Source organism: Balaenoptera physalus, assembly GCF_965194825.1.
Source record: "Balaenoptera physalus genome assembly, chromosome: 17".
Lineage (NCBI taxonomy): Eukaryota > Metazoa > Chordata > Mammalia > Artiodactyla > Balaenopteridae > Balaenoptera > Balaenoptera physalus.
In genome coordinates this window covers 70,019,787-70,044,056 of record NC_138895.1, presented here as the reverse complement: position 1 = coordinate 70,044,056, position 24,270 = coordinate 70,019,787, and the positions used below count along the sequence as shown (strand labels likewise).

General features: G+C 39.4%; 1 protein-coding gene across 1 annotated transcript in view; it reads right to left on the bottom strand.

Annotated features, from left to right (window-relative positions):
- The window catches only part of FAM91A1 (family with sequence similarity 91 member A1), a 41,318-nt gene extending 26,928 nt beyond the window's left edge, over positions 1–14,390 (bottom strand). Inside the window, exons 1-8 of the mRNA XM_082433181.1 lie at positions 14,079–14,390; positions 7,523–7,607; positions 6,360–6,511; positions 4,692–4,749; positions 3,918–3,985; positions 3,254–3,367; positions 1,924–2,014; positions 1,441–1,503 (exon numbers count right to left, since the gene is read on the bottom strand). Of these exons, the coding sequence (XP_082289307.1) occupies positions 1,441–1,503; positions 1,924–2,014; positions 3,254–3,367; positions 3,918–3,985; positions 4,692–4,749; positions 6,360–6,511; positions 7,523–7,607; positions 14,079–14,150 (703 nt within the window). The 5' untranslated portion in view covers positions 14,151–14,390. The remainder of the gene's footprint in view (positions 1–1,440; positions 1,504–1,923; positions 2,015–3,253; positions 3,368–3,917; positions 3,986–4,691; positions 4,750–6,359; positions 6,512–7,522; positions 7,608–14,078) is intronic.
- Positions 14,391–24,270: the final 9,880 nt, after the last annotated feature.

Below are 24,270 nucleotides of genomic sequence, written 5' to 3'. Positions count from 1 at the left end.
GGAAGCAGACTTTTTATACTCTTCTGTAGATTTAATATTTTATAATCATAATTACAGCCTACTCAAAAAATACATTAACAAAAATAAAAATAAAGAAAAATACCTGGAAATAGCAAAGTTATAGAAAAAAAAAAAGACAAGGAAGGCCTGGCCATAAACACATGGTAACACAAATAAAAAATAAAGGTCAGGACACACTAGACTATGATAACCTGATATGAGGGAGTATTTTTGTAAAAAGCCCTAACACTCATTTGTTAACAGTAAGGTCCCTGGAATTTTTTGACACTTCATATTTGATTACCCAATATTTTAGAATGGTAAAAGATATCACAAACAAGAATAATACCTAAAAGATATGATGGAAAACACACTTATAATACATAACCTTAATATAACAAGTGTTTCTACAAATTGGTAAGAAATCTAATCTAGAGGGGAAAAAAAGCCAAGGATGTGTCCAAGAATGTTAGCCACATCACCACTGAGGCAAAAAAATAAATAAATAAAATAAAAAAGAATAAAATATTTAAAAAAGGAAATGATCTAAACAACCAGCAATAGGGGAATGGTTTACTAAATTGAAATATACAAGGGTCTTAATATTGATTTAACTTGGAGAGGTGGGTGAAGAGGAAGGGAGGAAGAGATAAAGATAAAAAAGATGGTAGTGACATGAAAATATAAGACACAGATATGTCAGGTAAAAATGAAGAACAAGGACTTCCCTGGTGGTTCAGTGGTTAAGAATCCACCTGCCAATGCAGGGGACACGGGTTCAAGCCCTGGTCTGGGAAGATCCCACATGCTGCAGAGCAACTAAGCCCATGCGCCACAACTACTGAGCCTATGCTCTAGAGCCCACGAGCCACAACTACTGAGCCCGTGTGCTACAACTACTGAAGCCCACGCGCCTAGAGCCCGTGCTCCACAACAAAGAGAAGCCACCACAATGAGAAGCCCACGCACCACAACAAAGAGTAGCCCCTACTCGCCGCAACTAGAGAAAGCCCACGCACAGCAACGAAGACCCAACGCAGCCATAAATAAATAAACAAATAAATAAATAAATAATGTAAAATGAAGAACATATAATTCTATGATATTACTGAATATATGTAGAAACTTATGCACTGAACAAGGTTTAAAAGGTGACATAAATTTATAAAAACACTGGTTTGATTTAGGATTGTGAGAAATTTATCTCAGATTTCTACTATTTTAATACAGTGCTTACACCAACAAAAGATAAAAATGAAAGGAATTTAACTAAAACCACCTCAATGAGTTGCAACGTAATGAGGAAGAAATGTTTTTCTTTGAAAAATTCTAACATCAAAGATGCCAGAATTATATGTGTCTAACTTAATAGGGTGACACACAGTGCCCAGCACCTAGCAGCCATTCAAAAAACATTGAGAAATATTAGCACATATTTACCTGCTATACAACTGTCATCAGATATTGGTACATCCAGATAAATAAATCCTTTGTTATATAAACCTACAGAAGCAGAAGTATCTTATTTTAGATGAACCAGTAAACACTGTAATTTAAAAAAATAAAATAAAATAAAAACTTTATTCCTGATTTTCTGTAAAGATTCTTACAACTTAATGGTATATGAAAAGGAAAAAAGTAAGACAGAAGAAAAAAACATTATATCAAAGCTTTCAAATCTTGGTTTCCCTCAAATGCTCAGAACTGCAAAATTTTTCTTATGATTCATCTGTATAAATTTCTAATCTATGTGACTAATTATAGCCACACTGGAAAACAATGGACTAAGGTCACATTTCAAACAATAACACGCCTTAGGAAATATTACTGTTCTTACCTAATTGATAAATAATTGCTATAAATTGTTGATCGCTTAAAATAATTTTTTATGTTGACAAAAGACCATTTCTACTAACCACTTACTATGTACTACATTGTAATCTAGTGATCCAGAGAGTTGAGGGCCTGCATCAATGATCTTATCAATAGCGCATTTCTCGGGCAAAGTGCATATCTAGGAAAAGCAAAATATTTTCAATTAGGTTCTGTCCAAATTAACTAACTGATAAGTTTCCTGAAATCTATTCATGTTTAAACCAATGATTATATGTCATTAGTTGAATGAACTACATATTTTTTTCATTTTTTACTCTAGAATTCAAACAAAAAAAGCCACACACAACCATCAATTAAGGTGCCAAAATATGCTACCAACAGAACTCATACAACAAAGCAATTTTAAGTGCCAATACTTGCTGGCAAGTAATGTGCTCACTAATAAATACTAATATTTACTCATCTTCTTTGCATTGGAATCTGATCCATTTGCTGATTCTGGATCTCTCAAATCAGAAGTTTATTCACATGCCACAGGATTATTATCACTGACAAGAAGATCACTATCTTATGACACCTCTGCTCGGAAGTAAATGCACTGAAGCAGAATTTCTAAGCCTTGCACTCACTGGATTTACTCTGTCCTCGGAAGTAAAACAAAATGCCAACTAAAAAAAAATCCACACGCTCACTTAATTCCTTCAGCCACAGGGATATGACTGGTCTCTAGGCACCTGGTCTGCTATTCCACCTCTTTCCCCTAAATCAACATCCCTTCTAAAATGTATAAAGCTTACAGCAAATGTGGTCTGACCACTGGGAATAGTATATCCCTTGATCTTGACACTATTCCCTATCAAGCACTTACCACTTCAGTACAGCAGTTCAGCACAGTGATTAAGAGCACAGCAAACTGCCTGGGTTAAAATCCCAGACCTTTACTAGAACTGTGACTGGAGCCATTACTTCATTTCTCTGCACTCACTTTCCTCACATGTGAAAGAGGCTACAAATAATACACAGCTCTGGGGTTGTGATGAGACTCAAATGAGACAATATAAAAAGCAGCTGGAAGAGTGCCTGGCACACTGAGCACACAGCAAGTGCTCAAAAACCGTTGGCAATACTATTGCTGGTAGCTGTGGCATCACGTCACTTTACATGAAACATGTAAGTAAAATCCCCAGATGACTGTACATGAACCAAGTCAAGTCTCCCTGATTATTAAAGAGTATTTTCGAAAACTACCAATATTCTAGCCTACTAAGATCATTTACAATTTTGAATTTAAGTATAATTTCCTTCAGGAAAACCAACTAGTGTTACTTTTTTTAAAAAAAGTTATGTAACTACAGTTAAAAATTATAAAATAATTTTTAAAATAAAAATCCTATGTTTAACTTTTAAAGTTATCTACCTTTATGTCATCTTCTGTGATATATGCAGCCTGCACCACCCACCATGCCTCTATGGCAATTTCCACCGGCTTTACTGGTAGAAGATCACGGGCCGTTTTCCGTCTGAAAAATTTCTGCAATGGTACAAACATCTGAGAATTTGCAATCAATCTAAAATTACTACTTTCTTTTTTTATTGATAATAGTATAACAAGACAGTTTCCAACGGACTAAACAAATATCTTTTAAAATTCTCATGTTTTAAAATCTGAAGTATTCTAGATACACTAAATGGAGAAAGTCATTCTTAAATTATTTCAAAGTAAATTACTTCAAAACACTATCATTAAATCTGGATCTAAATCCAGAAATTCAAAGGAAACCCAGGTGAAAATGCATTTGGAAAATGTGTACTGATTTCACCCATGAAGTGAACCCTGGGAGTGGAATGAGCAGAGCAAAGTTAATTTTTAAAAATAAATGAAATGTCTTACGCCTTAGATATTTTTAATCCAATAATCACTTAAGCTATAACCTAGAGATACTGATGAGTTGTTTCTGTATGAAGCATATTTTATTTAATCAAAGAAATCATAATTCATTATTCCTACTACTTAAAAATTTAATCAGATTGTGTGATAAGGAGGACAAGAAATTAGAAGGGAAGGGAAAGAACTAACTTACTTTTGATGACCTACACTGATTCATCAGATCAATGTACTGGTTCCTTCCTATGCCAAGAAGCCTTAGACCTAAAAGAAAGAGCCTTTCCTTTAAAAACATTTAATACATCTCGAAATGTCAGTACACTCACAAGCCTACTAGGAAAAAACCTTTGACTTTCATTCCTCTTTTGATTACTGACAGATGATCAATATCAAATTAAAAAGAATTCTTCAAACAAAATATAAAAGACAAGCAACTGGGAGAGGTGAATTCAAGCTGACACTTTTGACAATGCTAACTGAGAAAATTTTTAAAAAGCAGAAGTCCTCCCAATTCCAGGAAGTCAAAATGTACTTCTCAGCGAAAGTTTCTTCTTAACACAGCAGAACTATGTCACATTTCAAATATACACTTCATTAAAATAAGCATAATAAAACACCAGCAAATTATGTTAGTAACAACCATATATCATGCTGCAAAAATACTGTGCACAAATTTTCTTTCCTCATTTGGTATACACCACAGCCCAAGTATCAGGAAGAACTTCATTCTCTAGAAATACAGAGACTAGTCCCATTTTTCTGATTCTACCACTCCAAAATATTCCTCTTAGACATTTAGACTAAATCTTATACTTGACTTGTATCACCTGATAAAATTCCTATCAATAATGTTGCTTGCTGTTCTCATCTTTCAAGTCTTTCAGGTTAAAAGCACAATACTGAAAGACAAGAGCACGCATGCACAAAGACACTCTAAACACTGCCTCGTTCAGCATAATTAAATACTTACAGTCAGCAGCAGTGAAATTGGGCAATGAATCATAACTTTTCTCACTGTTCATAATGTCCTTTTAAAAAGAAAAAAACGTAAATGTTAAACGAAAAATGTCCTTGTCACAGGAAGCACTGAGATCAGAGCCTGGCAACCTAGAGCATGCATGTCACAGTGTGGCATCTACCACGAGGTCCCAACCTAGCAACTGAAGGTCAGGCTTTCAGGTCTGGGTTCCTCAGAGCGCTCTATGAAGCCCAGACAGTTGCCCAGTAACCTCTGCCCTGTGGAAGCTATGCAAGGAATACCCTCTCAGAGTTCAGGGTTCCAGGCTCTCCACACTTCATACCTGATCCTAGACTCCCGAGAGAAGGCCCAACAGTGTGTCATAGCTCCATCAACAAGCATCCAAGACAAGCACTGCCGACAAAGACCTTAACCACTCAGCAGCCTTTGCTCCTCCAAATCCCAACCAGCAACAGAGTCAAACTCAGTATCCAGCTTCTTGCAACCCTCATCTGTTTCTCCAGTAATAAACCAGCTGTTTACTGTGGGGATAAGACCCATTTTTAACCCAGGAGTTATACCCAATGGTATAAAAACAGAAACCAGAGAACAGCAAGCACATGGATGCAACTGAAAGCTGGTAAATGGGACAAAACCTCACTCTATTATCTCCCCCAAACCTGTGGACAACACCAGAAAAATAATCAGAGAGACAGCAACAAAACTATTCTACGCACTGCTTAGCTGCCACCTTCATTATGCTACCCTGGTTCTAGGGAAAGGGACTGACAGAAACCTGGGCAGCCACGCCTCAAGCTTTACTTTGTATTTCCTCCAAAACAGGGACACAGGAGACATGGGACTACAGAAGTACCTGTGAAGAAGGGGCTTAAGGAGACAGGCAAAGGGAGCTCCTGTGAAGGCAGCCACATCCTAAAGGGAGCTAACCTCACTGCTACTGCAGGTGCCCAACTCCTTCAGTCCTAGGCTGCCCTCTGCTCTTCAAGTGGTTGGTGAGCCCAGAACAGCAGCACTCAAACAGAATCAACAGCAAATGAATACTAGATAAATACTGCCAATCTTTACATAAAGCTCTCTTAAAAACAGTATATAACTACTATTTAAAGCTATTCAACACAGGCCTAAAAACTGCCTTTGGAAAAAGGCTAACATCTAAAAGTTAGTAATCACAGAAAGATCGGCAACCAGGACTACTAATACAATTCTATTCTTCTGAAACATGCATTATATAATGTTGGGTCTCTATCATCATTTATTCTTTCTACAGTTAGAAAACAGCCAAATATATTAAGCTTCTCTGAGCTTAATGTTCAATTCTGTCAGCCACATTTTCAACCTTAACCTTGTATTAAAAGCAATAAATTTTATACAAACTGTGCTAACATAAATGACTGATTAATGCTACAACAGTACAAAGGGTCAACAACGTCTTCAAGAACACAGAATAAAGATAGATACTTTCCCACTGAGAAAACACTGATAAGGACAACTACTTGTACAAGTGTGGCTACAACAGTTAACTTGTAAGCAACCGTCTTTTTTACACTATAAACTCAGAAACAATGTCCACTGTGGCTGAGTGCTGGTCATCATTCACAAAGCGTCCCCGACATGAAGTCCCATCCCATCCCTGAAGATTCACGTACACTGTAAACTCACCTCCATAATCCCAGTATAATATAAAAATGGTGTTATCCTCAGGCCCTTTACCATGATATCTGATAAGTGGTAAGGGTACAGCATGAGATGATCTCGACTGTACTTTAACAGTTCCTCATAGTACTTGCGTTCATCTTTCTTGACATGTTTAACTGGGAAAGAAAGGGAAATTCTCCAGTTGTTTTTCAGATCTTACACTTACATATAATTATAAATGCAAGGAGAAACACTTTACAAACTAACATTAATTAAAAAGTATGTAAATTGGAAGAGAACAAATAAAACAATCTAAGTTGGAACAAAGAAACAATTACACCACAAGAAACAGACTTCAGAGTACATAAGTAAAATGTATAATGGGACAGAAAAGTAGAGAAATAATTCTTAACAAATCAAAAAGCAAAGAAAGTGAGCATGGAACGTCTCCCCCAAAAACCATAAGCTATAATCCATCCAATCCCTATGATACTTTACAAGACAGCCAATCTGAATGGCAGTTTTCTATGAAATCAAGTCTATTTTTTAAAAATTATTTGCTGTTTTCTGTGTTTTAAATGTAAAAAAACCTCTGACTTCCATGGAATATGTTTTCATAGAAAACCTACCTCTGAAATACTATGCTTAAAATAAGAGTAACAAATGGGAGGGAAGACTAGCAGGGCAACAGAATAATCAAAGTAATCTGACAAATAAAAAGCAAACATTTAAAAAAAAGCTTTTTTAAAAAAATGGAGCCAGTTGTATTTAACATTTGTTCCAATTATTATAGAAAGAGTCTTCATTAAAGTTATATTATTTGGAAAATTTATAGAGACCAAAACAAAACTCAAAGTCAAAAATCATTAAGAAGGAATGTACTTCTTTTCTGGCATATTTTCTCAGTAAACTAAAAAGAGGACAACTGAATCAAAATTAATATTCTATAGGTAAAATGAATCTATAAACAGTACTCTAAAAAATAATTTTCATTGGAATTAGAAAGAAAAATCTACTTGCTAATGCAAATTATTGTTAGGTGTGAAGGGTCATTACAGAATTATTAAAGGCTGTGCATGGAAAAATTTCAGTACCATGAAATATATAATGAAAAGATAGGAGAGATTTATGAAAATGTAATTCAGCAATAGTCATTTCTACCTCAACGTAAAAATGTCTCTACTTACCTAAGTTATTTCTGTATCGTAACTGATTGCGGATACTGTACAGGACAACCTGCTTCTCATATTCTCTCTGTGAATTTCCAAGACTCTAAAAAGAGTTTCAAATAGATTTAAAATAGTTTCTAAACTAAACAACAGTACTTTTACCCCATAAAATTTCAATACCACGCCCCCTAATTTTATCCTGGAATCTCTAATTTCCAGAACTGAGTAAAGATTTTCTTAAATTTTATCAGACAAACTTTCCTGCTATTGTATTAGAGCAAAAATTCAATGTGTTTATCTTCAGTCTCCCTTTCTAAAAGGACTTACTGAAATTATCTAAAGTATTTAATATCAAATAAAAGAGCAGTCTGAGAGCATAACTTCACTTAAGTTAACAAAATACTAAGTTCTACTAATAAAGATTTCCTTCTTTTTTTTTTAAACATCTTTATTGGAGTATAATTGCTTTACAATGATGTGTTAGTTTCTGCTTTGTAACAAAGTGAATCAGTTATACATATACATACGTCCCCATATCTCTTCCCTCTTGCGTCTCCCTCCCCATCCCACCCCTCTAGGTGGTCACAAAGCACCGAGCTGATCTCCCTGTGCTATGCAGCTGCTTCCCACTAGCTATCTATTTTACATTTGGTAGTGTATATATGCCCATGCCACTCTCTCACTTTGTCCCAGCTTACCCTTCCCCCTCCCTGTATCCTCAAGTCCATTCTCTAGTAGGTCTGTGTCTTTATTCCTGTCTTGCCCCTAGGTTCTTCATGACCATTTTTTTTTTCAGATTCCATATATATGTGTTAGCACACGGTATTTGTTTTTCTCTTTCTGACTCACTTCACTCTGTATGACAGACTCTAGGTCCATCCACCTCACTACAAATAACTCAATTTCATTTCTTTTTATGGCTGAGTAATATTCCATTGCATATATGTGCCACATCTTCTTTATCCATTCATCTGTTGATGGACGCTTAGGTTGCTTCCATGTCCTGGTTATTGTAAATAGAGCTGCAATGAACATTGTGGTACATGACTCTTTTTTAATTATGGTTTTCTCAGGGTATATGTCCAGTAGTGGGATTGCTGGGTCATATGGTAGTTCTATTTTTAGTTTTTTAAGGAACCTCCATACTGTTCTCCATAGTGGCTGTATCAATTTACATTCCCACCAACAGTGCAAGAGGGTTCCCTTTTCTCCACATCCTCTCCAGCATTTATTGTTTGTAGATTTTTTGATGCAATCCCTATCAAACTACCACTGGAATTCTTCACAGAACTAGAACAAAAAATTTCACAATTTGTATGGAAACACAAAATACCCTGAATAGCCAAAGTGATCTTGAGAAAGAAAAACGGAGCTGGAAGAATCAGGCTCCCTGACTTCAGACTATACTACAAAGCTACAGTAATCAAGACAGTATGGTACTGGCACAGAAACAGAAATACAGATCAATGGAACAGGATAGAATGCCCAGAGTTAAACCCACGCACATATGGTCACCTTATCTTTGATAAAGGAGGCAAGAATATACAGTGGAGAAAAGACAGCCTCTTCAATTAGTGGTGCTGGGAAAACTGGACAGCTACATGTAAAAGAATGAAATTAGAACACTCCCTAACACCATACAGAAAAATAAACTCAAAATGGATTAAAGACCTAAATGTAAGGCCAGACACTATCAAACTCTTAGAGGAAAACATAGGCAGAACACTCTATGACATAAATCACAGCAAGATCCTTTTTGACCCACCTCCTAGAGAAATGGAAATAAAAACAAAAATAAACAAATGGGACCTAATAAAACTTAAAAGCTTTTGCACAGCAAAGGAAACCATAAACAAGACCAAAAGACAACTCTCAGAATGGGAGAAAATATTTGCAAATGAAGCAACTGACAAAGGATTAACCTCTAAAATTTACAAGCAGCTCATGCAGCTCAATATCAAAAAAAAAAACAACCCAATCTAAAAATGGGCAGAAGACCTAAGTAGACATTTCTCCAAAGAAGATATACAGATTGCCAACAAACACATGAAAGAATGCTCAACATCATTAATCATTAGAGAAATGCAAATCAAAACTACAATGAGATATCATCTCACACCGGTCAGAATGGCCATCATCAAAAGATTTCCTTCTAAAAAAAAAAAAAAAAAGATTTCCTTCTTGACCATCTCCAATTTGTGTGGATGGATGGATTCTTGAACCTACATTTATTTAAATTTAAGAATGGCCACTAAGGACAGATCCCCGTCTCATGACTACTTACAGTTGAGGGCTATGATTATTAAAAATTAAGATTCCTGGAGAATGTACACTTAAAATGTACCTCTAAATATGATTATTTCTTTAAAAAGTCATCTTATGGCCTCATTAGAAAACACTTAGACAATTTTAGAATTTCCGATATATTTTTTAGTGAGCAAAATGCTTTCTAGCTGTGAATTTAGTGTTTTAAGTTCAAAATTGGGTTCTCGTGAAAGTAAAGAATAAGTTTGTCTTATTATAGTTAACATGATATTCAACGTGAGACCATAAACTTAATTTAATATGTGACTGCTATCCCCCTTCTAATTACTAGCTATGATCTTTCCAACACACTATAAAATAAGACATCTTAAGAGATTAATGACAGAAAGAACAGAGGACTCAGTTATTACACTTCTCACTCATAGGTTTCTGAAAGCCAAGGTAAATGTCCATGCACATACTTTCACTTAAGGCCATCTTCACAAAACAGATGAAACTCACATCTAAATAAACTGGCACACAACTGGAACTACTGGTGGGTAGCATTTTAAGAAAAAAGGGACATAACGTGAGAAAATAAAATCTTTCTTCCTGCCTCTAGATTAATTGATTTATCACAGGTTGAACCATAACCCACACTACTGCTGAAATGTTATGTGCTGACATTATTTTCATCCATTTTAACATTACAAGAAGTTAGGAGTAAAGTTCATTGTAGAGAGACTGCTCTCCTATCTTTTATGTAGCACCAAAACCAGGGCCAGTATTGAAGATATTTAGGGGATTCAAAATATTAGGCTTTCTGTAAAACTTTTAAAGGATTTCCTCTAGCTCTACTGCCAAATAGAAGTCTCTTTCTCAAGGAACAGAGAACACAAACACTCACTCACACAGCAGACAATTTGCTAAAACCTTAGCAACTTCCAAACTTGAGGATTTACTCTTCTGTTTCAAAGTAAGTCCCTTAATTTATTCTAACTTACAACCGTTTTCTCCCTTTAAAACTCTTCCCGGTAACTCCAGGATAAAAAGTGTAAATCAAGCCACTTACACAAAATATAAGGTCCCTGTTATTTATAAGCTAATTAGAGAATACAGTATCTACTAAACATCTAAGTCTTTGCGCTAGTCATTAAGTAATGACTGGTCCTGATCAATACATGGGCATACACACAAATAACTAAAAACTGCATTAAGAGCTGATTTTATTCTTCACTACCCTCGTACATAAAATATAATTGCTTTGTTCACAAAGATTCTTTGGCTTCTCTTCCACGCCCACCCCAATTTCCCACCATCCACATTTTAAAACACTGCTGCCACTACAGGAGGCAACGAAAGAAAGGTCATTTTACTGGGAGACAGTGCAGACCCTGCAGAAATTCCCACCAGGTCTGACAAATGAAGCTGGGCTGCAGATAAAAGGAACTAAAACAGACAGAGTGACATAGAAACTGGCTGTAAAACACCCACTGTGCATCAGATGATGCTAAAAGCATAAAGAATTCTTTCTAAAGCTTTTGCTCCTACAAACCCCAATGTGCACCACCTCCCCCAAAATACACAATAGTTTTTTTTAATTGACCCTCCTTGGAACCTCATCATAAAATTTCCCTTCAAATAAAACAACTATGAATTGTTTTGAACAATGAATACTGGTAAACTATAGAAAGATCCTGAAATAATGGCCCGATCCATAACTTTTTAATGTATTTCTGAAAGTCTAGTATAGCTCACACCATGTAAAAAATTTTCATCTCATTTATATAAAAACTATTTTTTCAAACACATTTTTAAAAAAAATCTGAATCACCTTCCACCAGCTTTCAAAACTGGGAAATATGAGTCACTTTCAAATTAAACTCATCAAAACTCACCAGAAACTCTTATCAAAGTACTTAGTATCTGTAACACCAAAAACCAAATTCTTTCCACACAAGGGCTACTCCCCACTTTTAAACTGACTAAGCTTTAGCTCCTGGAAAAAAATCTCAGACTGATACTATCACTCATTCACTGCAAAAGTATTTACTAAAAGCCAACTACGAGATAGGTGCTCAAAATACAAAAGCAAAAACAAGTAATGTTAACCAGAAAATATACCATAGTGGGGTAAGTGCTATGGGTGAGAAATACAGTGCTGGGGCAGCACACCTGAGGGTCAACTACTCCAGAGATAGGTCAGGAAAACCTTTCTAGAGGAGTTAACACCTCAATTCAAAAAGAAGCAACATGTACTCTATGGAGACAAACAGAAATAGGACTGGGTTTGCAATTTAGAAACCTCACCACAGTACAGTATGAAGAATGGATAGGAGGGTACTTTTCTGAGTGCTAGACACCAGACAGAAAGCTGATGTACTAATCCAAGGTAGACCTAGGGAAAAAGAGCAAGGCTAGAGAAAATCCATGAAGTAACTTGTACAGATGGGTTTTGCAACACCTTCTACAAGCGGAAGCTTATCCTAAGCTAAAACACCAATTCTTGAAAGTGATCTCACCAAAAAAAGTTTTAATTTAATGTCATGCTTGTACTTAAGTATAACACTGTTCTGAGATTATTTTTAATAGTCATGACTAAGGTTTGGAAAGGCTTTTGCCATATGTACAAAATAGATAACTAATAAGAACCTGCTGTATAAAAAAATAAATAAAATAAAATTCAAAAATTCAAAAAAAAAGGGCTTTTCCCAATACTAATTAAGATCAATTATTTCTGTTGGACATAACTGAATCATCCATCTTTCTTCTATTATGTTACATTTATTTTTGTGAAAGGAAGAGTAGAGAAAACATGGCAACAAAGAATTGTTGGTTCTTCCAGCTGTCTTGCCATATGCCACAAAACCCTAAAAACAAAAAGTGTCCATCAAAGCCCCCATTCCAGCTTAACAAGAGAAACTCAGTCTCTCAGGTTTAGAGCTTTCTTCTTCCCATTCAAGATTAACGTCACATGGGCAGCCACTGGTACCCAAGAATTCTGAGTTCCTTAAATTTACCTTTCCACTTTCTTGTGTTTTTGGTATCTTGAAGGGAAAGTGTTTTCTCTGCCACACGACGCACCGCCAGAACCTTAAATTATTCATTTCCTGGAACTAAGACCCCAAGCTGGGAGAGGAGGCAAAGTAATAATCCTTATACCATCACCACCACCAACCCAAACTTTCCAAATATGCCAGTGTCCAGCACCAATGGAAAACAGAATTTCACTCTCAACCAAGCAACATGGCAGGAACTTGAAGGTTAATCTATGACCAGAGAGAAACAGTGCCTTCTATACAGCACATATCACTCCTTCATAATCTTTACCACCGCCCGCCATATTATGTATTTATTCATTTATTTGTTAACTGTCTTTCTTTACTAAAACGTAAGCTCCATGAAGACAGGGCTTTCCCGTGTTGACTGTTGCAAATCACCCGCACCTAAAACAAGGCATAGCACATAGTAGGTGTTCAATAAATATCTGTAAAACAACTGAGTAAAAATAACACTCAAGCATTTGAGAACTACCTCTCGGACAAAAACCTCCAAAAACCTCGCTCTCCTGTTGCAACATCTCTAATAAACCCATCTTGTTGACAGACTAAAGTCCAACAAAACAAAGTCCGAAAGCCCTTCAAAATCCGGCCCTGACCGCTACCACTCCCCACGCACTCACCAAGCCGCACAGCCAAACACACCAATACATTTACACCTCCGGATTCCGGTGATGGAGGAGGTCCCTCACTACTCTCAAAGCACGCTTTCACTCGTCCAAGCTTCTTAAAATGACTTTCCCTCTCGCTGGAAAATCTTGAATCCCTCTTAACTATCTATCTCTTATTCGTCCTTTAAGGCCCAATTTAAATGCCTCCCCTACACAACGTCCTGACACTCCCTGGACGGTTTCTGACGCCCTCCTCTGCGCGCTCGCATATACTATCATGCAGGTTCGTGTGAGCTGCTATCAGCCTGTAACCGATTCATTTGTTTCCCGTCCCTTTCCCACCACCCCGCAGTTCTGGAGGTCAAGAACCGTGTTTTAAATTTGTTTCGAAGGTGCCTAGCCCAGGGCCCGGCTGAAGAGAGTCTGCGTGCGAAGGCGCCAAGCGAGCCCACTGGACACCATTCCATCCCATTTCGAAACGGCCCCGTCCTGCCCCTGTGGCCCCAGGACCGTCCCCTCCTCACCCGCGGGCTGCGGATAGGTTATCTCAAGACCCTGGGCGGGGGAAGGCCGGGAGTCAGCCCAGAGGCGCCAGCCCCGGCCCCGCGGGCTCGGCGAGCAGGTGACGGCGAGGCGGGACCCCGGCCTCAGGTTCCATACCTGCCTCACGTTGGCCGGCAGCTTGCTCCAGGGGTAGTTGTGCCGGATGTGGAACTCCACGTCTATGTTCATGATGCCGGGAGCCCGGGAGGGCGGCGGCGGCCGGGACCGCAGCTGGAACGACGCCTCCCGCCTGCCCGCCCTTGGCCCGTCCGAGGAGCCCGCGGGAGGCCCCACGCCTCACACTGCGGACGGCCCGGGCTGCCCCATGGCCTGGGCTCCCGACAGCTCGGTGCGGCCCGGGCCACGGGGCACGGGAGCACCGGAGACAGGGGGCCGGACGCCTCGGCGGCTCCAAGTTTCTTCCTAGTTTCGGCCCGCCGGAAACGGCTTCGGGCGTGCGTCACTTCCGCTCGCCGGCGCGAAGCCGGGGGGCGGAGCCCGGGACCGGCCTTCCTGCCCGCCCCCTGCAAGCTGTGGGGCGGGGCAGCGAGGTAGAGGCGGGAGGGACCCGGGTATTGGCGCCTTGCTCGTGCGCTCCGTGTCCTTCTGTCAGTCTCTGGATGAATTAATTGGGTTTGTATTGCCATTGCTGGATGACCCACTTTCCCCCAAATGAGAGCCCGGGTGGCCCTGGAGCAGGCGGTTACAGGCACTGGGGTGGGGCCGGCCAAGAAGCAGCGACTTGGGAAGGGGGCCATAGTTGACTTAAAAAAGGGCAAGAACGGTGAGGTCCCGGGGTCTCTTAAGAGCCAACCCCGAACCGAGGCCAGGTGAAAGGGGTCCAGGCTGATGAAGGAAATGTGTAAGTCAGAGCTTTCCCCCCAGTGGAGTGGTAGAGCAAAGGTCTAGTGATCCTTCATCCCCTCCTGGTAGTTGCTACACCTTGTGGAAGAGAAACAGTTGGGCTCTCCTTCAGAGCTCCAAATTCTTGTTTTGTTGCGACCCGGCTGGCGGGATCTTAGTTCCCCCACCAGGGATTGAACCCCCCGGCCCTCCGCAGTGCCAGCGCAGAGTCCTAACCATTGGACGGCCAGGGAATTCCCACAAAGGTCCAAATTCTTAAAATGTAGGGATTCAGGGAGTTGAAATGGTAAACAGCCGGTGCTGACGTCGGGGAGGTCCAGAAGGAATCTAGGAGATAAGATTCTTGCGTGCAGCCTGTTGCCGCTCTGCTCCTTACAGATGGCTCCAGAGTCGCTTGTTAAAGGCAGAAATTCAGACACTCTTAATTTCAGTTCTAGTGAGAAGGTCTTTGGGGACATTTTCTTCCAGAATTTGTTACACTGGCTTAGCAAACCCATGACCCTTGTTACTGGCAAGCAACCATAGTATTTGTTTCAGTTTTAAACCATGGTTTTAGGGACCTTCCCTGGTGGTCCAGCGGTAAAGAATCCGCCTTCCAATGCAGGGGACGATCCCTGGTCCCGGGGAACTAAGAGGGGAACTAAGGTCCCGCATAACGCGGGGCAACGAAGCCCCAGCACCACAACTGCTGAGCTCGCACTCCTCAGCGAAAGAGCCCATGTGCCCTGGAGCCCTCTCGCCACAAGCAGAAAGATAAATCCGCACTCCACAACTAGAGAAAAGCCCGAGCGCCGCGACAAAAGATCCCGCACACCTCAACGAAGATCCCGTGTACCGCAAATAAGACCCAACGCAGCCAAGAAAACAAGGAAAATAAATTTTAAAAAAGAAAACAACGGTTTTAAATATTTTATTCCACACCTGACAGATGTATACTTAGAACTTTTTAATGACACCTAGGGCACAGCTCAGCAGCAGCCTGACGCATGGCAGAGACCTTTTTATCTCTGATGAGTTGAAACAAATAGGACCCACGCTGCCCTTGCATAGATATAGTGGTCTCGTGTTATCCAACTATAAGAGCCCATATCTAAGTACTTTGAATCCTATGTCTATAGACCCTCGACATCATAGCTAAAATTAAAAGAACTCTGACCATGAGATGTTTATTCAACAAGTATTGATTGCCTGCCTGCCTGCCATGTATTAAGCCCTTGACTTACAACAGGTTGTTTCTCACAACCTTATGAAAGAATCCCACTCTTAAAATCCCAATTTAACAGAGGAGGAAACCGAGGCTTGGCAGGGCTGCCTGACTTACTCATAAGATCACACAGGTGGTAGAGACAGTGCCAGACTGGAGCCTAAGACTCTCTCCTGCCAGAGCCATCCTTTCAGTTCCTTGATTCAGGCTCTCACTGAACTGTTCTGCCTGCTGTTCCAATTCAGATAATGTTCATTTAAAGTCAACAACATAAATCCCCCTCAAAAATATTTTTTGAATAATTAAGTGTAGAAGAACTCATATTCTTCCAAAGTCTAACTTTGATTTAATGCAATGTAACGATGAAAATTAAAGTCAATATAATTTTTAAATCTTTGTAAACCATTGTTTAGGGAATTATAGCAAACATGAGCACCTGCTAAATTCATCTTTTTTGTTTTTCAACAAATATTGACTATGGTGTAGACACATCAGAAACTACAGAAGTAGACAGGGGATGGTGGAAGTGAACTTACACCTGCTAAATCAATAAGACACGAACCTTTGACCATCAAAAGAAAAGAATCTAACTCAGTAAGTAGAATAGGAAAGATTAGTATAGAAAAGATCCTAATGCAGCAAGTAGCTGAGAAAGAAATTTGAAGGAGGAAATGGTAATGGGTCAAAGCTACGTATGGGAAAAATCCAAACAGCAAGCCCTTCTAAGTAGGAACTGATGACAGAGTTTGGCTTATGAAACACAGGTGCTAATTAAAATACTGATCTGCCTCATTTCCCCCAAGGTGCCAGTCTTTGAGAGACGGGAAACAAAGCAGTTCAGAGAGACCATAGGTTAATCCATAGGGCTCAAAGACCCCTCTGCTGGGAAGTTCAGGAACAGGACTGCTCCCTCATACAGCAGGAAGCAAAAACAACTCATTGGGCTCCACATGTAGCACTCATTACATCATGGAGCCTTTCTGGTAAACGATAATGTCCATTCTTTTAGGTCCTTGACTCAGACCCCCTACTATTTCTGCTTCAGTAGACCTTTGCTATTCAAATTCCAGAGAGGTCAGAAACTGCAGAGTGTTAGAAACCCCATTCCAGAAGCTACCATTCAAATTAACCTTATGGGTAAACAATGTGTTCAGAAATACAAGTGCAATGAGATTCCATCTTATCTGGCTTTATCAACTTGGATTAAGGAAAATTACTCAGTTGTCTTGAGCAGCTGCCCTTCAGAAAGACTACAGAATCATTTCATTCCCACAATTCCAACAAAAATAAGGAGCAGAAACAACCCGGAAGTAGGGCACTATCTGGTGGACTAATTTCACAGACTCCAGAATATCACTCCCTGTGGTAGATAGAATAATGGCCCCCAAAGATGTCCCCATCTCATTCCCTGGAACCTGAGAATATGTTGCCTGATATGGCAGAAGGGGCTTTGCTGGTGTGAGTAAGTGAAGGATCTTGAGATGGGGGTATAGCCTGGATTATCCGAGTGGTCTCAATGTAATCACAGGGTTCTTAGGAGAGGGAGGCAGGAAAGTCAGTCAGAGACGGAGATGGGACAATTGAAGCAGAGGTTGAAGTGACACAGGGCCCCAGGGTAAAGAACATGGGCAGCTTCTTGGATCTGGAAAAGGAAAACAGATTCTCCCCCAAAGCTTCCAAAAAGATCATAGCCCTGCCAACTCATTTTGGACTTCTGATCTCCAGAACTCTAAGATAATAAATTTGTGTTGTTTTAGGCCACTAAATTTGCAGTAATCTGTTACCGCATCCATAGGAAATTAATATACTCCCACAACAATCAAATACTCCAACACCCAAACAGCTGATCAAATTCATAATTTCATAATTAAATCAAATTTCATAATTAAACCATTATAGTTGAAGTATAAATACCCTTAGGAGGAATAATAGCTTTTTAGCCTTATCATTTTTTAGTGTGTACAAGCTGTCACATCTTTTTCTGAGAGGAAGTTTGAAAGAGAAAGAGCTTGGGGATTAAATGCGGCCAAGGAAGGATCTGTAGAGGAGGAAGGGGTGTCTAGAGAGAAGAAAGAGGAAGTCACTGCGAACATTTTCCGTTTCACAGTTTTGCCTGGGCCTGACCTTGGCCATGGTTTTCCCTCCTGAATGTGCTTTGTTCTGTTCCATGAACCAAGGCATCACCCCTGATGCTCAGCACCATGACCTAGCTTGTTATCACCTCACGGCTTTTGCCCTTGCTGTTCCCTTGGCTTTGAATGCCTTTCCCCAGACCTTTGCAAAGCAGGCTCCCTTCATTCCACCCATTGTCACTTAGAGCGGCCTTCGCCAAATTCTCTGTCCCACCTAGCCACTTCTCCCCCACCTCTCTGCAACACATTATCTTGGCTTATTTCCTTTGTTGCAAAGAATCACTAATGGACATTATCCTGCTTGATTTCTTGTTTATTATCTGTCTCCCCAGCAAAAATACAATCTCCATGGAAGAAAGAACTTTGTCTCATCATCAGTCTATCCCCAGTACCTAGAATCATGCCTCACACATAGTAAGTGCTCAATAAATGCCATTGAATGTATTGAATGAGTGAATCAGTTATGTGACACCTGAGCTCTTCCATGTCACCTTCTTGGTTAAGTCTTCCCCAACCACGTTATTTAACATTGTAACACATCTCCAGTCCTTCTCAGCCACCTCCCCTACATTACTTTTCTTTATAACACTTATTACCATCTAATATATTTAATAATTTACTTAGTTTTAAAATTGTCTCCCCTATCAGACGTGAAGCTCTCCAAATGTAGGAACTTCTGTCTGCTCTGTTCTCAGCCTTGCCCTCAGGCTTAGAACAACACATAGTATTGAATGAATGAATAGATGTTGCATAGGGAGCAGAATTCTCCTAAAAATCCAGATTTGGGGATCTTCTTGAAAATGTGGGAAATCCCACAGCATTGGACCCCCTTCCCCACACCAGTCAGTGGAGCTGAGGACAGGCTACCCGGCTTAGACAGAACGTGGGCTTTCTCAGGGCCACGTTCTCCACCACCCCTACCTCTGTTAAGAAGCTGTCAGTTGCAAAACCCATCTCACTTGTACTTTATCTCAGGGTAGAGAAATATTTCTCTAACCTCGTCTCTGTCGAAACTGAAGGAAATGAACGCTAGACTGGAAGGCCCAGCCGTCTATTCTCACTCACATTATAGACTTCAGAAATACCAAGACATTTAGAATTCCCTAAACGTGCCACACTCCTTAATCCCTTTGGGTCTTTGCATGCAGAATGCCCCTGTCTGGAATGCTTTTCCTCCTTCTCCACCTGAAAACCTTCTCATCCTGACACTGTGAATGGAACACTGAAGAATCAGGAGGTGACAATGTAGAGGTGGGAAGAAGCACGAACATATGGGACTATTGTCCTCTACATTAGGGAGTTTCTAGGATTTTCTTCTACAAGTGATAGAAAACAACATAAGAGCTGTCTGTTTTAGAGAGAAGCTGAGAGATCCTTTGCCACGTAGCCTGGGAAATATGAATATTATATATTTATATAATAAAGAGAATGTTATGTTTCTGCCATCTGAAGTCAGTCTGTGTTTAGAACATTTGTGGTCTGACATGGCAATGAATACTGTTCCAATAGCAAGCCACGTCACCTCAACACAAAGGCTGAACAATTGTAATCGTTACAGTGCCCACTAGGGGCTGATCTCACACAACATTTCTATACCTACAGCCTAAGTTCTACACTTCCTCATTTATTGACTTTTATCCAAACCATTCTCTGAAGCCTCAAAGTCCTTGAAATTCTTTCTCTAATTTGTCTCCAGTATCTGATAGCACCAAATACTTCCTTGGAAACTGATGGAGTTAGGACTGCTGAGCAGTGGTCCAACTGAGGTTTGTACAATCTCAAGGTCACCATTAAGCCTCGAGTTTTGTGCTCCTTGGTAGCTCTGGTAGACAGGATAAGTCAGTCAGCTACAAGGCATGGTTTATCCTTAACTGAACATATTTTCACAATATCCATCATGGGGAGTAAAATCACATTTTGAGTGAATAGGATTTGTGAATTCTACAGTAGGTATGCAACTTAATTTTTTAAAAAGAGGTTGGAGTAGCTGGAAAAATAACTATAGAGGTAAAAGGGACAAGGTTATGAAAGCCCAGAGAAGTGAGGAGGTATCTGGAGAGTTTCTCTCATTTCTCCCCCTTTACCTCATCAAATCAGTTAATTTAAGTAAGTGGATAAGATACAGAATAAAAATTTTAATGCCATTTTTTTTTACTGGGGGGAGAGGGTAGTTCTAGGAGCATAAGAATCATCTGAGAAGTTTTTTAAACTTACCAACATCCAAACCTCACACCAGAGCAATTATATCAGAATTCTTCAGTTGGAGCCCAGGTAATGCATGTTTTTAAAATATTCCCAGGTGACTCAAAGCACAGTGCTGGCAACCACTTCTCAGGCCTCTTTGGGCCTCAGGTACTCAATGAGCACTTGTTGAAATGAATTTGTAAAGTGAGGAGGTTAGCAAAGATGACTGCTACTGTCCATTCTAACTCTACAGCTCAATAATTCCATGGCCAACTATAATATAATTTTTTTCATATTCAAAATAATCCCCCCAATCTAGACTTTTCTGTACGAGAAATAAGCAGGCATCTATTCAACACTGGTGTAGACTGAGGAAGTAATTTCTCTACCCCTTGGTAACCGTTGGGAGAGCCATGAGATAAATGAAGAATTACATGCTATTGGACTAATTTGCAAATTATCTGAGTTTGTGTTACACATATGGTATGGGTCCATCTCAGATCTTTTTAGCTCATTTGGGTATATTGTCACAGTGGCTTAGAACTTGGCTGAAATGAAATATTTTTTGTTTCCTTCTACATTGTGTCACTCAAACTTTACACCTTTAGCAACAGGTAATCTAACTGTCCAACAAGAAATACGAGTTTGTCTACTAGTACAATCTGTGATCAAGGATTAAATGAAGTATAATAGGACTGTTTCATGACCTCTGTAAATGAGATCTCAGTGAGAGACAGGATATTTTCTTGGCTCCCATTACAACTGATTCCAGGAAAATGGAAATTGGCTCTTTCTTGGCCCAGGTCTATGTAAGCATTTGTTCTCTCACTTTACAGAAGTAAATTCTCTTTCTTTTAGAATTTGAAAAGATTGAATTCAATGTCATTAGTGACCATATCTTTTTAGAATTTGTATAGCCTCAATGCACAGTAATTTCTTTCTTTCTTTCTTTCTTCCTTGTTTCCTTTCTCTTTCTTCCTTCCTTCTGTTCTCCTTCTCCCTTCCTCCCTTCCTCCCTTCCTCCCTTCCTCCCTTTCTTTCTTTCTTTCTTTCTTTCTTTCTTTCTTTCTTTCTTTCTTTCTTTCTCTTTTAAAGGATATTAAAAGCCAACTGAATCATGTACCTGGTAAAAGGTAAGCCCAGGAAAGCAAAAGTCAGGAAAAATTAATTAAAAAGCCAGTATCATCCACTTGCCTTTGAGCAGATAAGGATTATTACAGAGAAAGACAAAGTCAAGGTTCATCTTTTGAAATAAAAAAATAGGATTTTTGAGTCTAAGACAGTAGTCTTAAAAGCCAGGCTTTGCTGAGAAACAGTTTTCTGAATTAGTTTATTTTAGTTCCCACTGGCATATCTTGAGGAGAAACAGGGGAGAAAGATGAAATCTTCAAGGTGGAGCATAGCTGAGTAGAAACCATTGCCCCAATGAGATGGCTGTATTTAAACAGGAAGAGACCGAATTAAGAGTAATGTATACCTGCAATTAACACTATTATAAACCAACTCTAATTTTTTTAAAGAAGAGTGTCTTAACTGGTAGATTTAAGGCCCCACCCCCTGCACACACACTACCCTGTGGGGTGAGAGTGTGAGGACAAACTGACTCACCTTCAAAAATAAAGCAGCTATAATATTATTTGTCAGTGTGAATGGTCGTGTATGAACATTCTCAACCCCAAAACAACTGCCAGCTTTAATCGGAGCTAAGACTTCTTTTCTGCACAGAAAAGATAAGGAGCAAGACTGAACTGGAGGGCTAGTCCCTCACTTAATTCGATGCAATATAAAGAGGAATACAAGGATGGGTACAAGATGATAAGTGGGGCCAGTGGAAAGACGTGGTTCTTCTGATTATGACTTCTGGAAGCAATCGTGAAGGAGGTGACTTTTTTGTTGGGCTTTAATGCTCAGATAGATCTGAAGGGATTGGAGGGAAGGTTTTGGCTGGCAAAGAATGGTATGGGAGATGCCATGAAGGCCAGGGCACACTAAAATAAAAAGGATTAGGTGATGCTCTTGCTAGACTCTGGTGTCTAGTAAAATTTAACGATTTAATGACCAGAAAGCCCTACCTGAGAGAGGATTTGTCCTTTCATAGCTCTTCAATGTTTTATGATGTATTAATACATCATGAACATAATATTGATCACTGTATTGAAAATCCTAACAACCATATTCAAATATAGAGAATGGACATAATTTATAATCTGTCCTATTTTTACATAGAACACAGCCCACAAAAAAAAAAAAAAAAAAAAAAGAAAAGAAAAAAAATTCTTGATGTGATCAAACACCAAGTCAGGGAAAGAAACATGTACTGGCTTAAAAATCTAAAGAGACTGAGGTCACCTGTCATTTCTTGCCAAGTGTACAGCCACTGGATTCTAGAAAAATGAGACACTGGTTGTTCATTTTATAAGTAAGCCACAAAGTTAAAGATTCACCACATACTGCATTAAAAACCAATAGCTGGTACAAGCTGGTACTGTGTATTTTTTTGTGATATGAGAAACGAGACACACCTGCTATTAACGAATAATGACATGATACTGTGGAAGACTACCTAGGAAAGCATACCAGAGCGGCTTAGTCATATCATTTACTCTTGCTGAGCTTCTCACTGAGAGACTTCAGAATTCTCTAGGCCAGGAGTTCTCAACTGGGGGCAATGTTGTCTCCAGGGGACATCTGACAATGTCTGGAGACATGTTTGGTTGTCACAACTGGAGAAGATATACTGGCATCCAGTGGGTAGAAGCCAGAAAGGCTGCCCTAAAATGCATAGGATAGTCCCACACATACACACAAAAAAGAATTACCTGCTCAAAATATCAATAGTGCCGAAGTTGAGAACTCTCCTTGGCACGAAAATGAGTACTCGAAAAGCATTCACCCCCAAATTTCTGACACCAAATCCTAAATCAGTTCTGCAGATTTTTGGTGCAATCATTGTACAGGAATCCATATCCACCCTAATATATGCAGTTGTCAGGTAGAGCGTAGTGGCATGAATTCAAATCCTCACTTGACTATTTATTGAGTGAACTCTCGTTTAACCCCTTTGGGCCTTAGGTTCCTATCTGTAAAATGGGGGAAATAATAGTAACTATCTCATAAAGTTGACGTGATGTTTAAGTAAATAAACAAATGTAAAATTCTTAGAACACGGTCTTGCCCATAACACTAAATAAATGTAAAATTTTGTATTATTAGTGTTAATTTTATCATCATTATCATCATCATCATCATTACTTGGCATAAAGAGAAATGTAAAGATTTTCATTTACCTAGACTAATTTCCAAAAATTCAGTCATTTGAATAATAATTTTATTATTTCCAGTATCATCTAAACTACTATTTACTTAAGATTTTTCTTTAAATTGTCACACTTCGCACTCTTCATAAACTTTTCCTGTCCTTCGCAGGTTTGATATCTTAACTGTATCTTCCTAATGCACATAAAATAACGCCATGCTATCAAAGCAAAGATTCTGTGTTTGACATAAAATCATCTCATGTGTCCTGTGCCCCACTGGTAAACATGCCACAGTTAGACAGCCAACCCCTTTCTAATGGACTTCTGTCATTCATTTGGCTGCTCAACAGCAAAACATTTTATTAATCTTGCTGGAGGCAGAGTCCACCTCCCATCAAAGAAGTTATAAATGCCAATATTCCCTTTCCCAGCTGCCTTTGCAGCCGAGGCATGAGCACGTGACCTCAGCCTCACCATCAGACGTGCTCGGGCCGGAGTGTGAATCAGGAGCTGCTGACGAAAAGAAGCAGGCATGTGTCAATCTTCTCAGTCTCAGCAAGATGAGCTTCAGTGGCTATAGTGGCATGCAGCCCTGGGAGGCTGAGGTGGCAGAGATTCTCTCGCTGACCCAAGATTACCCAGTATTGAGTGAATTCCCAGAACTGCAA